This window comes from Pistacia vera, unplaced genomic scaffold (genome assembly GCF_008641045.1).
Source record: "Pistacia vera cultivar Batoury unplaced genomic scaffold, PisVer_v2 Contig63, whole genome shotgun sequence".
Lineage (NCBI taxonomy): Eukaryota > Viridiplantae > Streptophyta > Magnoliopsida > Sapindales > Anacardiaceae > Pistacia > Pistacia vera.
The window spans coordinates 310,223-325,351 of record NW_022196479.1 but is presented as its reverse complement, the minus strand read 5'-3'; the positions used below and the strand labels follow the sequence as shown (position 1 = coordinate 325,351).

The following is a 15,129-nucleotide window of genomic DNA, read 5'->3' as shown; positions in this document are numbered from 1 at the left end:
GGCGATTCTCTTTTAGTATTTCATTCCGGTCAACATCAAACGAAGGGCATTCTCGTCCTTACTCATTAGAGACTCTCAGACTCTTACAAGTTAACAGCGTATGTTAAATCAAGGGCGTAAATTATAGTCTTCAAAATGGTGGGATCTGGAGTTGATAGACAAAAACTACAGGGTGATCAAATTCTTTTCCTACTATTGCTTAGAAAATCTACCCGGTTGTAATATACTAATATCCCTAACCCTAACCGCCTGACTTTAAGAATGGGTATTTATATGAAGTCTCTTCATTTCATTTGAAGCAAAGGCGTAAACCCAAACTCGACCCAAATATCCGAACCGGAACCGGCTTAGGGTTTATAGTTGTGTAAGAGCCGAATTGTGTCTCCCTTGTTTCTGTTTTTCCAAATATCTCTTTCAATATCAAATCAGGTATTTTGTTTGTTTTGTTTTTATCATCTCCTCTTTGCTTTTGGCAATTCTTGTTTTATAATCATTCGAATCCTTCTGGGTTATGTCTCAAGTTTCATATGTTTTGCTCCCTGTTTGTGAAATTTAATTATAAAAGTTAGATTTTTTTTTTTTTTAAATTTAAAATCTAGCTTTCTTTCTTTCTTTTTTTTTTTTTTTGGGTGGACTTGCTACAGCTTTGAATTTTCTGTGATATGTGTTTCTAGTTGAATGATCTGGTGTGGGAAAGTTCTTATTGAAACTGATGCTTGAAAACTGTTATGGATAATGAGAGAGTGTTGTGTGATTTGGATTTGGTTGAAATGTTACAAACTAATGGTGTAAAGTTATATGGAATTAGAATTTGATATGTTAGAGCTGTATTACATGTTAGTTCATCTTCATGGAACCACCAGCAATTTCGTGTCGAAGTAATCTATCCTTTTCTGGAAATATTTTAGGAGATTATATAGAGTGGAATACCTCATCATTGATGACACATATATAAATATTATTTTAGTGTTTTTGGTTCTTCAGACGTGAATAACTGAAATATTTCTTTCTTTATTTTTAGTGTTAGACATGTCCCAGGATGCAGGGATGTTTGTGGTTCCACAAACCATTGGGAGTGTTTTGTGCTGCAAATGTGGTGTGCCGATGGTACCAAATGCTGCCAATATGTGCGTCACATGTTTGCGTTCTGAAGTTGACATCACAGAAGGCTTACAGAAGAAGGTGGACCTTAAGCATTGCCCCGAGTGTGATTGCTACTTGCAACCTCCAAAAACTTGGATAAAAGCCCAATTAGAATCTAAGGAGCTGTTGACTATTTGTGTGAAGAGACTCAAGAATCTGAATGGAGCTAGGTTAATACATGCTGAATTTATATGGACTGAACCTCATTCCAAGAGAATCAAGGTCAAGCTGACGGTTCAGAAGGAAGTTCTTAATGGAGCGATTCTTGAACAATCTTATGTTGTTGAGTATCATCAGCAAGATCAAATGTGTGAATCTTGTACAAGGGTTGCGGCCAACCCTGATCAATGGGTTGCGGCTGTACAGCTACGACAACATGTCTCTCACAGGCGAACTTTTTTCTTTTTGGAGCAGCTTATTCTGAAACATGATGCTGCTACACGAGCTATTAAAATAAAGCAAATGGATTAGGGAATTGATTTTTTCTTTGGTAATAGAAGTCATGCTGTTAAATTTGTTGAATTTGTGGGAAAAGTTGCTCCAGTAAGGAGCCGCCACGACAAACAACTTGTTTCCCATGATGCTAAGAGCAACAACTACAATTATAAGTATACTTTCTCAGTTGAGATCAGTCCCATTTGTCGCGAGGATTTGATCTGTCTGCCTCCAAAAGTTGCTGTTAGTTTGGGGAATCTTGGTCCTCTGGTTATCTGCACAAAAGTGACAAATAGCATTGCTCTACTTGATCCGATTACTCTGAGGCATTGTTTCTTGGATGCTGATCAGTATTGGAGATCGTCCTTTAAATCTTTGCTCACTAGCCGACAGCTTGTGGAATATATTGTTTTAGATGTAGAGCCTGTCTCTTCTGAAGTTAATGTTGGTGGCTCAAAGTGTGTTTTGGCTGATGCCCAAGTAGCTCGTTTATCAGATTTTGGGAAGAATGATACCATTTTTTCCATAAGAACACATCTAGGCCATCTTTTGAACCCAGGGGACTATGCTCTCGGTTATGACCTCTATGGGGCTAACAACAATGATATTGAACTGGACAAATACAAAGGTCTTGTACTACCGGAGACAATTTTGATAAAGAAGAGCTATGAAGAGAAGCGCCAGAGAAAGCGTGGCAAGCCTCGTCCTTGGAAGCTCAAGTCCCTGGACATGGAAGTGGATAACAGTAGAGGTAGAGGTGACCAAGAGAAGGCAAACAACGAGTATGAAGAGTTCTTGAGAGATTTGGAAGAGAATCCTGAGTTGAGATTCAATATGTCATTGTATCGTAATAGAGATTACCAACCATCAGAGATGGCATCTGTAACTGATGGTGGGGATGTTCCTTCTGTTCCTCTGGAAGAACTTCTTGCTGATCTCGACTTAAGTGATGAGGAAATGGGGGATGATGGTATGAGAGAGTGACCTCTAAGTTAATTTGCATCATTGGAGAGTTCTTATTTATATATTTTGTAACTTTTGAATGAAGTTTCTGGTTTTAAATTTATGAAGGAGAACATAAAATTCATGTCTTCTTTGTTTCCGTTGTTCTTGGATTCTCTTGTGATAGAAGACTGCTGTAGTTACAGTTGCAGCAGAGGGCTACAGAATTGGCTTTAAGTTTCTGTTTCCCCTAATTCCAATTTTGTATTAGACAAGTTGCAGTATATGTAAATGTTTAACATCTATGATCTATTTTAGCCTTTTTATTCATTTGAAAAGATAGAAGCTCTCTTTTATTTTAATTTATGAGTGAACACACTTCAAAAATATTCTATCTGATCGGTTCCTAGGATTGTTATGTCAAAACTTTTTCTTTTTGTTACTAAATATTTTTCAAAAGATTTTGTTGTAAGTTATTTCAGAAATTGGATTATTTCTGTATCAACTTATACTGTAAAAATACTTAATATTCCCCATTCTTAATGGGACTCCATGGAGTCTGGGTTGCAAGTTTTGTACTATCAATTTGCAAATGCCTCTGGAGTCTGGATTTCCAGATGTCCCAAATGCCTTTGCGAATTATACAATTGAATCACGGTACTTTCTCAATGGTTAATAATTGGATAAAAGAAGTAGTCTACATTCATCGGCATAGACTTCACAAAATTGTGATAGGTCTTGATACAGAATGGTGTTTGCCATCTGATGCAAAGTATCAGAATGTTGCTATTATCAACTATTTGTAGGATTTTCATGTCTCATATTTCAATTGTGTCAAAAGATGCAACGCCGTTGAGTCTTGTCAGTTTTCTTGGCAACAAAGAGTTTACCTTCGTGGGAAAAGAAGTTAAGAACGATAACCAAACTTTTTAAAGATCAATCAACTGTATGTGGCAAACGTAATGGATTGGTTGGGTTAAGTGCTATAGTTGGATGGATTTAAATTCTTTGTTGTTCTTTTAATAATGTTGTTCTAAGCAAAGTAAGTTTATGATGTTTCTGAGTGGCTCACAAAGCTCTCATTATTTTAACAAATAAAAACACCCCTTTGTGGCAAAATGAGAAAGAACATAGGGATGTGTCATATCTCTTCTGATGCTAAATTTGTTCCCAGTACAGTATGTAAAATCTACCAACTTTATGAGTCAATTGTCCTCTTCCTGTGTTAAACTCAACCCACTTTTGCTTAAAGAGTTCTTTCAGAAAGTAAAAGAGCATAGGGATTGCTGTTAGTTGAAGATGTACATTTAGACTGCACTAAAGCAAATTGATACAGCATTGACTTATCAGAACCATCATATGCGCCAAAATAATTATAAGAAAGCTGAAGAATTAAAAAAAGAAAAAGATAGGGCAGAGCAATCAATCAATCAATCAATCATCTGATAGAATTCACAAATTTTTTTCATTCCATTTATGACAAAAGTAGCCCTCAAAATCTTCCTACTTTTTGTTGCCAGTATGATTTTGTACCTTGTGAAAGCATCTTTATCCCCATCATTTCAACCGCAAGTTTTGCTATCCTTCTGATTTTCTCACTGCAGCACATGAATCGGAATATAGCCCAGAAGATGTCCGGGCTGGCCTCCTGATGATGACTAATGAATATTGTGTGAACTTGAAAATTGAAATGAAATAAGCAGAAAGATTTATGGACACACCTTAGCCATAGACTAGAAAAAATTTGAAGTAGATGATTAAGATAATGCAAGAGAGAACATGGCAAAAACATGCTGCCAGAGAGGAGTGCTGAAGCTTCACTAACGCATAGCCCCTCAAGCTGGCAATGCACCTATCAAAATGGCACTTGGTGTTGTGTATTGCAGAATATCACGAACCGATACAATTCATCCCCGTGACCAAAAGTTCCACTTATCGGCCAAACAGATGACTCCAATTCCAATCACAGGAAGAACAAAAAGCCTTGCAACAATAATACCAATTGTAGTTCTAAGCCCGAGTCTCGATTCTTCTGGACCTTCTGTTAACATTCCTCCGATAATGAGCCTAGCTGAAGGCACTGCAGCCTCAGCCATAATGTCTAAACTGTCTGTGATAACTTTAGTGCAGCATCACTGCCAAATACAATGGATTTTAGTCCAGGAATAATCCCAACAGCAATTGCTACTAGAGAACCGAAAATGGGGGGCTGAAGAATGTGGCGAATTGGTGTATGTTCAGCGACAATTCTAATCTTTCTAACCATTCTAGGCTAGCCAAGCACCTGAGAGACTTTGGACCGGCGGAACCTCCCTCCTCCGGCGGGGACTCAAAATCAGAATTGCTGGATTTGAGAGCCTGAAATGTTATTAAACAGCCTGCAATAAAAGTGTCTTGCAATGCTCAGTTTCCTTGTCCTCCATTCTGGCCACTCTGCTTCAACAAGAGTGGCCTACTGAGATCCTCATACAATTGGTACTCCTCAATTCACTGATTTGATATTCTTCTTCCACAATCTCATAATACTCCATTGGAGGTTCCATCATGTGGTAAACAAGAGTGCAGACAAGAATGACTGAAACCCACTGAGAAAAAGATGCATATGCAACTCCAGCACTATAACATCAATACCAAAAGGATTATCCGTGTTGTGGCAAACTGACGAAACAACAGCAAGAGGAATGTTCCCGGTGTTTCCAAAAGCGGTCATGATGATTGTAAACCGGAAGAATTGCGGCGGCGGTCGGCATATTAGCGTCACCAAAACGCCCAATATGCAACCAATGGCTGTACTAACAACAACGTTTACAGGAATGAACCACAGTGGATAATATTGTCAAGAGTAACGGATTGACCGAGGTGAATGAATATCAAGCAAGGCAAGAGAGAACAAATAAAAGCTTGCTGAGTGTCTTGAAAGTGGCTTTGGGATGAGTGGACTTTCGGGTGGGAAAGAATTAAACCAAACAGTGTAATTGAAAGGAGTTTCAGTATAGGCAACACAGCATTTTTAACATCATCTTCTCCGGAAATCATGTTTTCATACAATGAAGAAAACAAAAATTCAATCATTCCCGGAAGTAACTCTAAGAAAATGTGATTGAACAAAACACTTTAGAGAAGTAGAAGGATCTGAAACCTGGAAAAATATGTTCCTGGTAAGAATCTTCTTCAATAAAACATAACTTGATGAGATCCAGATTCCAGGAGGAAGCTCCGGAAAGCACTTCCTGAATCAATGAATTGATAATAAAAGTAGCGATGAAACTCAACCTACATTGATTAAGAGTAGTGGTAGGGGTGGAAGCTACGTATAGTATAAGCAAGATCTGTAGTAAATAATGTTGGTGATGTTAGCATCAATGATGATTTGATTCACTGCTAAATTATTGAGTCCTATTCACCATTTTCATTCTTTTGTAATACTTATCTTCTGCTATATCATCACCAAAGACTTCAACTACTGACTTCCAAATCATATTGGTTGACTGGTTGTTGGTTTCACCCAGTTTGCTCTTTATTAAAAGTGAAAACATTTTAATGATATAAACTGGTTTCTGAAAACAGTAACAGTTGCCAGAGCCAAAGCAGAAAAGAGTTAATTCCCGGTCGATTAGTTGGGCAAAATTCAAACTTGTATAATTTGGACAATATCAAAATGATTTATATGTAAAGAGTAAACTACTTTTTTCCACCAAAATAATGGTTTAATGATACTTTTCTATCGACAGACTTTAAAAATATCATTTTATTATCTAAATATATATTCTACTTTCAATTTCAGCATCATTGCAACTCCACATCACTACTATTCTTTTCCTCGATTATCACTCATTAAAACCCCTTAAACATTACTCTTGTCGATCCCGCTAATCGTCAATAATTGAGCGATAAGGGTTGATGTAACCACCCCTCTCAAATTAAATTTTGATTAATTTTAACTATCAAAATCTAACATTTTATCACTAAAAGGCTTATTAATTTACTATCTTTAAAAACTCAAACAGTTTGGACTAAGTTTATTCTTTATTCGTTATCGAAATATAAATTTGAATAATAAAGTGGTATTTTAAAAGTGTGTGGATAAAAAAATCATTAAATCATTATTTGAGTTGAAAAAAGTTTCGTTAACTCATAAGTAAATGATAAAAATCAACAAAATTAATCAATTAGTTAGAAAAAGGGTAACCGGTTAAGTTGGACTTATGGTTTGGCTATCCTTATCATAATAAATTATCTAACTTTTTGTGACCTAATTCTATTATTAAAATGACACCTAGATGTTGTTATTCACGCTTCTAACTTAATTGTCTAATTATATATGTAACCAGGGTTCAATACTCAACTCAATTATTATATGGAGAGGTACCAATACCAAATTAAGAAAATGAGGCTGTATGTGGATCTTCGATACTTCTAGGCTGAAAAATGATAGAACTTAACCAATCGGTTGTCAATCAGTCCATCACATCACATGGGTGTCATTGTGAAGTTAAATACTTTATTAATAAAATATTTTTGTCCTCACAATCATGATTCAACGATACCACATTTCGTATTATTCTCGTTGTAGGCCAGACGATGGGTTGTGTTCAGACATTTTCGTTTTATTTTGGATTTGCATTCATGTCAAAATTTCTTAAATCAAATCAAATCTGACCCAAGGGTGATATCAGAAGGTTTATGGCACTTGGATTCTACAATTTAGCGTGATACCCTCTGATATGATCCTATTTAAACAACATCAACACAATTGTGTAGATCACCGATAGGCGATCCCAATAGTGTTGGCGATGTTATTGAACTCACTAGAAAATATTTTTTGAAAACTCTGTTGGCTCGTTTATGTATTTTGTGTTTTTAATATTTTTTATTATTTTAATAATCTAATTTTAAAGTTCATTTACCAAATTAGTTTTTTATTTAATAAAATTAGAATCTATAGTTCATCGTAAGGCATTTTGGTAATCGACTTTTCTCAAAGCTGATTTTGAATTCTAAAAACTAGAAATATGTGCTTTTGAAACCCTTCAATAAAATAGATCATAAAAGAAATAGATTGATCTATAATCACTTTTAAAATGTATTTACAGAACAAATTTTAGAATATCATATAAGAAACAAGGGATAACGAGAAAAGCTACTCTAACTCCAAACTCTACCTTAATTCCTTTGTCCTCAATTCTCATCAACTTTAAGATATAAATTCAGCCATAGATACTTAATTATACATGTGATTAATGATATAAACATGTAGGATTGAATTTTGTGAGCATTACATATAGCTTTCAAAAGGACCAAAATGTCAACTATCAATATAATGTTGGTCAATAATTTCTTGTGAACTCTATCTAATCGCACCGCCAATTGATCATACTATTAGGCCTGAGAAAGATAGTGCAGCTTCAAAAATCACAAATGTGGACAGACACACGGGTACGCGTTTGCCATAAAATCTTAATTTCAAGACTAACGTATTTAAAGAGGATTCTGATTCAACAAAGTTCCAAATTCAAGACTTGGTCGTCAACTAAAGAAGCCTTGCTAATTTGATCAACAAGCACCGATTCTCTTGTATATACATATATATAAAATTTTGGATCTAATTTGAGTTAATTATAAATAAGAATAAATTTCACATTGTAATAAGTTATAATTTTTCTAGGTCATGTATTAAAGAACTTGTCTCTACATAATAATAATTATTTGTATATTGCAAAAAATATATGCTATATTACATTAAAGGTTTAAGATGAAATAAAATATTTATTTAAAATTTTTTGGAACATAATTTATTTTTAGAGTTGTTACCATATTTTTTATCTTACGGGTATGTAATAAGTCGCTCGTATGAACAACTTCTTGTGAAAACCAAAATATTTTTAGTTCTCAAACATGTTTAGAGCTTTTTGACACAAAATTTTGGTATTTCCGTACAATCATCCTTAAGATTATCTCCTTCTTCTTCTTGTGTAATTTTAATAGTGATTTCTTCTTTAGTTAAAGCATACATGATTTGTTGCTTATTTGGATGGTTTAGGAAGACATTAATATCCATTTAATTAGTGTAGTAAAGTTGTCGAATATGATAACTCAATTCATTTGTACTCCCAAAACATGAATTATAAAATAAGAAATCAAAACAATCATTATTGCAACTACACCTCTATCAAGTTATAACCTCCTCATAGTAATAAATTTAGTTGGTCCAAACATTATGACTATGAATATATATATATTAAATGTACAATTTTTTTGTACAAACCCATCAATAAAAATTGATATGTCACAAAGTGAATGGATAAATTTTGGACAAAAATCAACTCAATAGATGTTAATTAATATAGATGAGTGATGTAAAAATAAAATAGTTGTGCCATGTAACAATTTGGCCCACTATCAAGATATTGTGTATTTATCAATGTTTAAAACCCAACCTAGCCATTGATTTAATTAGGCTTCCGCCAAGTTGGGTATCCAATTTCAACTATTCACCTAAACCCTAGATTGACGACAGGCAATCGGTGAGCATATAGTGACCAGGATGTTGGGGGATTTTGAAGAGAAAGTGTCGATGAGTTGAAAGATGGCAACAGAGGTGATTTTCAGTAAGTGAAACAACCGAAAAAGGCAAAAGTTTTGCGATGGCAACAACAGCCTATTGTCGGTGATTGGCAGGGCAAATAGGAGGGGTGAGATGAGTTTTTGTCAAAAGGCTAAGGTGAGTATTTTCATTATGATGGGGAGGGTTGTCAATGCCAAAAACATGCATATTTGGCCTCGGTTATTGATGCCAACAGTGGTGAGATCTTGTTGAAATTGAACCAATTTCGGTTAGATCTTGGCAACTTTTCCAGGGAATGACTCAAAGGATGAGTGGGATTGCATTTGGTGTGTCGCCGTAGCCAACCAATCGATCCTCCATTTGCATTTGGTGTGTGTTTGCTGGATTTCAAACATGTAAGGGCTTAAGTGTAATTTTTAGGGTTGTATTTGCTAAATTTTAAACTTTGCCAAGTTTCACCTTGAGTTGGTTATTAAAACACTGATATTTATATGCGTTCCTCTTGATTAGTTTGTATATAAGAGTTTGTATATATACCACATATATTGACTTGATTATTGGAGAATTAACCTAACACTAATATGAATATTATTTCATGATCAATTATTTCTTACTTGTTTTTTCAGGTTATGTATACGAGAGTGGTAAATTATTGTAATGATGTTCAAGTCATCCAAATATAATCTACACCCAGTTATATGAGAGAAAGATGTAAGGCTACTTGAATGGCTCTCTCTAGAGATATGAAATGTAAATGTAGAAAATCATATAATGTGACGATAAATTAAATAGTAGCTAGTTAATTAAAACCTGCAATTACGTATACACAATATAATTGAGAAAAATTAATTCATGTAGAGAACTTGAGGAATTTGTGTTGAAGATGCATGATTAGTGTAGAGATAATTAATTTAGTTAAATAATTAATATTTTTTGTTAGTTTGCTAGCTGAGCTGGCAGTCTTGCTTCTTGTATAAAAGACAAGTTTCTCTTTTTTTCTTCTTTATGAAATTACACACCATTATTTTACCAGTTCATATTTTCTTTGTTCATGGTATTAGAGCATTAGATCCTGTAGATCTTCTGAAACCTAATTTTTTTTTTTTTTTTTTTTTTTAAACAATATGTTTTGACTTGATAATACTTTGAATTGATAGCCATGGATGGTGAATTAGGGAGCTCAAATTTGAAGTGAAAGAGAAATCGGTTCGATCAAATACGAAATGGAGATCATCTGTATTTGCAAAGTTTTGACGATCGAGGAGTGGTTCTTGTTTCTCTCCACTACAGGTAACAATAATTATTTGTCTTGGACTCGTTGTGTGAAGATTGCGTCAGGTGCAAAAGTAAAATTAGGGTCATGAATGGGAAATGCGAGATGCCTAGTGAAGAATCCCCGAACTTTGAACAATGGAATAGGGTAGATTGTATGGTTACCTCCTGGATATTATTTTCGATCTCGAAAGAGATTGTTGAAGCATTCCTATACACTACTTCTGCTAAAGAGTTATGGAGAGAGTTAGAGGAAAGATTTGGTGAGTGATATATATATATATATATATATATATATATATATATAATATATATATATATATATATATATATATATATTACATGTGAAATGTTCGGATGATACAAATCTTTAGAATATCAAAATCATCAAAGTATTCGCTACATAGGTAATATTAATTAGACAATAATATTACATAGCAGGCATGCTGAATGCCTCCGTTGAATATCACGTGATTGTATGAGTGTGGGTGATTATAAAATTTATGTCACTAGGGCATTAGCATGGATAAACGGTTAGTGAATTGCTTATCAAATATGACCATTATGGATCACATGGACATATAGAATGCAATCAATGATGCATCATCAGATTGTACTGGTAAATTATTAATCCTTAGATATGAGGTATCATAATTGGATTCCGTATAAACGCATATGGTTCATATGATGTATAAAGATGAGGCTAATCATGTCATATGCAAAAAAGCCGATTTGGCCATGTGCTATTTACGTGTGAAGACAAGTGATTGTCAAGAAGGGATCCGTTGACTTGATATAAGTTGATATCAAGTTCCTAGACAAATGTCAAGATACATTGGAAAAGGGAAATCTCTGGTCGGGGTATATAAAATGTTACTTGAAAGATTGTTTCATGGTGACACGTTCCAAATGCATTAATTGTTACCATAATCAATGAGAGTTTCGGTCATAATGAGTTATGACAAAACATATCGGAAAAGACTACGATATTGAGCCCACGACTAGGCCACAGTGAATCTAAGAGGCCACACATAAAAACTAAGAAGAATGGAAAAATAGCTGAAGAGAGTTGATTGTCTAAGGTTGGCTAGCACCAACCAAGGGTAATAAAATTATTTATATTATTATCATTGAATTAAATTCACTGGAGGCTTATATTAGTAATTATGAATAATTTAAGCGTTAAATTACTAATTGGAAATAAATGAAATTTCAATTCATAATTAATCATTTTCTTTATATTAAATTGGATTTAACAATGGGTTGTAATTGTAAACATATAAACAATTTAAGGGTTAAATTGTTATGTAAACAATTTAAGAGTTAAATTGTTAATTATGATCAAATGTTAATCCAATTTCATAATTAGGGAATTAGTTATAACCTTAAAAGAATTATGAAATTGCATAAGGGAATTCTTCAACAATTATTGAATTGCTTATTGGCTCATCTATATAAAGAAAATGATATTCAATTTTTAATAGGATGAAAAATTGAAAAACCATAGCAATTTTAGCATTTTTCTCTCCTTGGTCAAATTCTCTCTTTTAACTTGGTGTGGACTTTCTTTTGCTAATTTCTCTTGAAATTGGAAGATCTCCTAGCCACTAAGGAACTAAGGTAACAAGTTTTTACCTTATTTAATTCAAGTTTTTTGAATTTTATTTAAAAACCCTAATATGCATCAGATAGTGATATATGCTTCCAATTCATGTTCTTCCATGCAACCCATTTCATAATGGACCTCTATTGTACTGGTTGCAGAGGGAAATTAGTTCTATTACTCAAGGAAGTATCATGTTTTGAAGTATTATAGAAAGCTTAAGAAGTTGTGGGATGAACTAACCTGTTTGATGCCTATACCACAATGTAGTTGTGGTGTTGCTAAGTTAGTAGCATATATGACTTCTTCTAATAGATTGATGTAGTTTCTTATGGGATTGAATGAAAGTTTTGATCATATTAGGAACCAAATCTTGGTTATGGATCCTTTACCTATTGTAAATAAGGCATACTCAATGATTTTGAGAGTTGAGAAGCAAAGAGAGGTGCATATAACATTTACAAAAAATATTCAGAATACTACTATGTTTACTAAGGCACAAAATTTTAAGAAGGAGATAGTAGGGAAGAATGGGTACAAAAGGAAAGACATGATGAAGAAATCTGAAAGGCATTATGAGTTCTGTAACAATGATGGACATACAAAGGAAACCTGCTTTAAACTTCATGGCTATCCAGAATGGTATAAAGAGTTCAAGGATCAAAAGGGAAAATCTATGCCTAAGAATTGTGCTAATATGTCAGAAACTCCTTTGGAATTTGAAGGTGAACAAGTGAGCAAAGGGATTGAATGGAACAGTGTATTGTGTAAATTGATTCAACAAGAGTTGACAAGGTTTATGAAAGGAAAAGCACCAGCTGATGGCTCTGCAATTAATTTGCACACTTTGCAGATTTTGTAGGTATAGTTCTTAAACATGCATTAAGCTCTATTGAAGATTTAGGATCTTGGATTATTGACATAGGAGCCTCTAGTCACATGTATGTTGACCTTGAAATTTTAAAAACCTATGTCTTAGTCAATAAACCCACACCTGTATACCTACCAGATGGATCCATCAGCCCAGTGCATCATATTGGCACAATTGTTTTATAGTCAAATCTGAAACTTATTGAGGTTTTGCATATTCCAAATTTTAAGTTCAACCTATTATCTGTCAATAACTTTCCGAGACTGCACTTATCAAATTTGTTCTTTATCCTACCCATTGTCTTCTACAGGACCTGCAAACTGAAGCAGTTTTGGTTGTTGGCAAGTTACTTGGAAGATTTTACATATTAGACAAGTTATCTTTTACTTTAGAGACAATAAGAGCATATTCTTCCAAATATGTATCTAGCATTAATCCTTCTGTTATTGATCATACTTGTAATACTTTTGGCTATATCAATAACGATTCTAATACTTTTGCTATATGGCACCAAAGACTAGGTCATCCTTATCATATTGTTCTTAAAAATCTTCGTTTTATTAATAAGTCTTCTAATTTTGATGGCATCATTTGTGACATCTGTCCTCTATCAAAACAACACAAACTTCCTTTTCCTACTAGCATAACTCACTTTTAAGTTACATTTGAATTAATTCATGCAGACATATGGGGACCATACAAAACTGCATCTATTTCAGATGCTCATTATTTTTTATCTGTAGTTGATTACTTTAGCAGAGCAACTTGAACTTTTCTCTTAAGTCATAAAATTTAAATTGTTCAAACATTGAATGCATTTTTTTAAACGATTAAAAATCAGTTCCAATTGTCAGTTAAAAATATTAGAACTAACAATGGTACTGAATTTCTCAGCAAAGACTGTCAAAGTCTTTTCCTTGAACTTGACATTTTTCATCAAAAATCATGTATTTATACTCCTCAACAAAATGGGTTAGTGGAAAGAAAACATAAACACTTGCTTCAAATAGCAAAGGCACTTATGCTTCAATATGTTTTGCCTAAAAGATTTAGGGGGGAATCAATTCTCACAACTACATACCTTATAAACAGGTTGCCTACTCATATTTTAAAATGGAAAACTCCTTATGAGCTTCTTTTTCGCAAAAATCCAAATTACACTTTCCTCAAAACTTTTAGTTGCTTATGTTTTGCTATAAACACACATCCTCATGTGGAGAAGCTGAAATATTTCAAGAAAATCAAGAAAAGCGGGGTCACGAAGTTAACGAAGAACTACTTTTGCAGTTTTTTATTACTGTACCATAATGAAAATTAAAGAAGAAGAAAACTGATACACGCGTTTTATACGGCAGAAAAGAGAAAAACACTCAGCTCACTCTTCTAAGTCTACTAAGTGGAAGCTGAGCTCATTTAATATAAAGACAAAATGACAACACTTTGACAAATATTGAAGAGCTCCTGCACTTTCTCAGCTTTGCAGCTTCATCCCTTTTTACCAACATTCCCCCTTAAACCTGACTAGGGAGCTATACAACTTGACTGGTACCTCCTCCTTTGGTTAATGCTTTCCTCTAATTTGGGTGCTTGTTGCAGTTTGAATTGCCCAAAGCTACTTCGCATCAGATCAAGTAAAAAACAAATTCTTGAGCACTTCTGCTGTATAGCAGTTCAGATCAGCAAGTCTGCTCTATAACAGTTCAGATCAGCAAGATTCCTGAGTTTTGCTATTTTACAACATTCTGCAAAAGTTTTTCCTGAACACTTATGTTCTCTATTCAATCAAACCAGTAGAGAATTCCTAACTCAACAATCAACAAACAATGAAATCTAGTCTGTAGTCATCAGCAAAAAAAAAAAAAAAAAAAAAAACTGCGACACATCTATTTCAATACAGTAATTTACTCAGCACCAAACTCCAAACATCAACAAAATCCACTCTGCAAAATTTACTGCAACACATCTACTCAATGCAGTAATCAACTCAACAACAAAAACTTGATTGGGGAGCTATACAACTTGACTGGTACCTCCTCCTTTGGTTAATGCTTTCCTCTAATTTGGGTGCCTGTTGCAGTTTGAATTGCCTAAAGCTACTTCGCATCAGATCAAGTAAAAAAGAAATTCTTGAGCATTTCTGTTGTATAGCAGTTTAGATCAGCAAGTCTGCTCTATAACAGTTCAGATAAGCAAGATTCTTGAGTTATACATCAACAAAATCCACTCTGCAAAATTTACTGCAACACATCTACTCAATGCAGTAATCAACTCAGCAACAAAAACTCCAAGCATCAACAA

General features: G+C 34.0%; 1 protein-coding gene and 1 pseudogene across 1 annotated transcript; one reads left to right on the top strand and one right to left on the bottom strand.

The window, feature by feature from the left end:
* Positions 1-231: 231 nt before the first annotated feature.
* LOC116111231 (60S ribosomal export protein NMD3-like) lies at positions 232-2,670 on the top strand. Its single transcript, XM_031397428.1, is given in 2 exon segments — positions 232-429; positions 1,022-2,670. A coding segment is annotated over 1 exon segment (1,533 nt). The 5' UTR covers positions 232-429; positions 1,022-1,029; the 3' UTR covers positions 2,563-2,670.
* Positions 2,671-4,277: 1,607 nt separating this feature from the next.
* Positions 4,278-5,599, bottom strand: LOC116111196 (annotated as a pseudogene).
* Between the last annotated feature and the right edge of the window lie 9,530 nt (positions 5,600-15,129).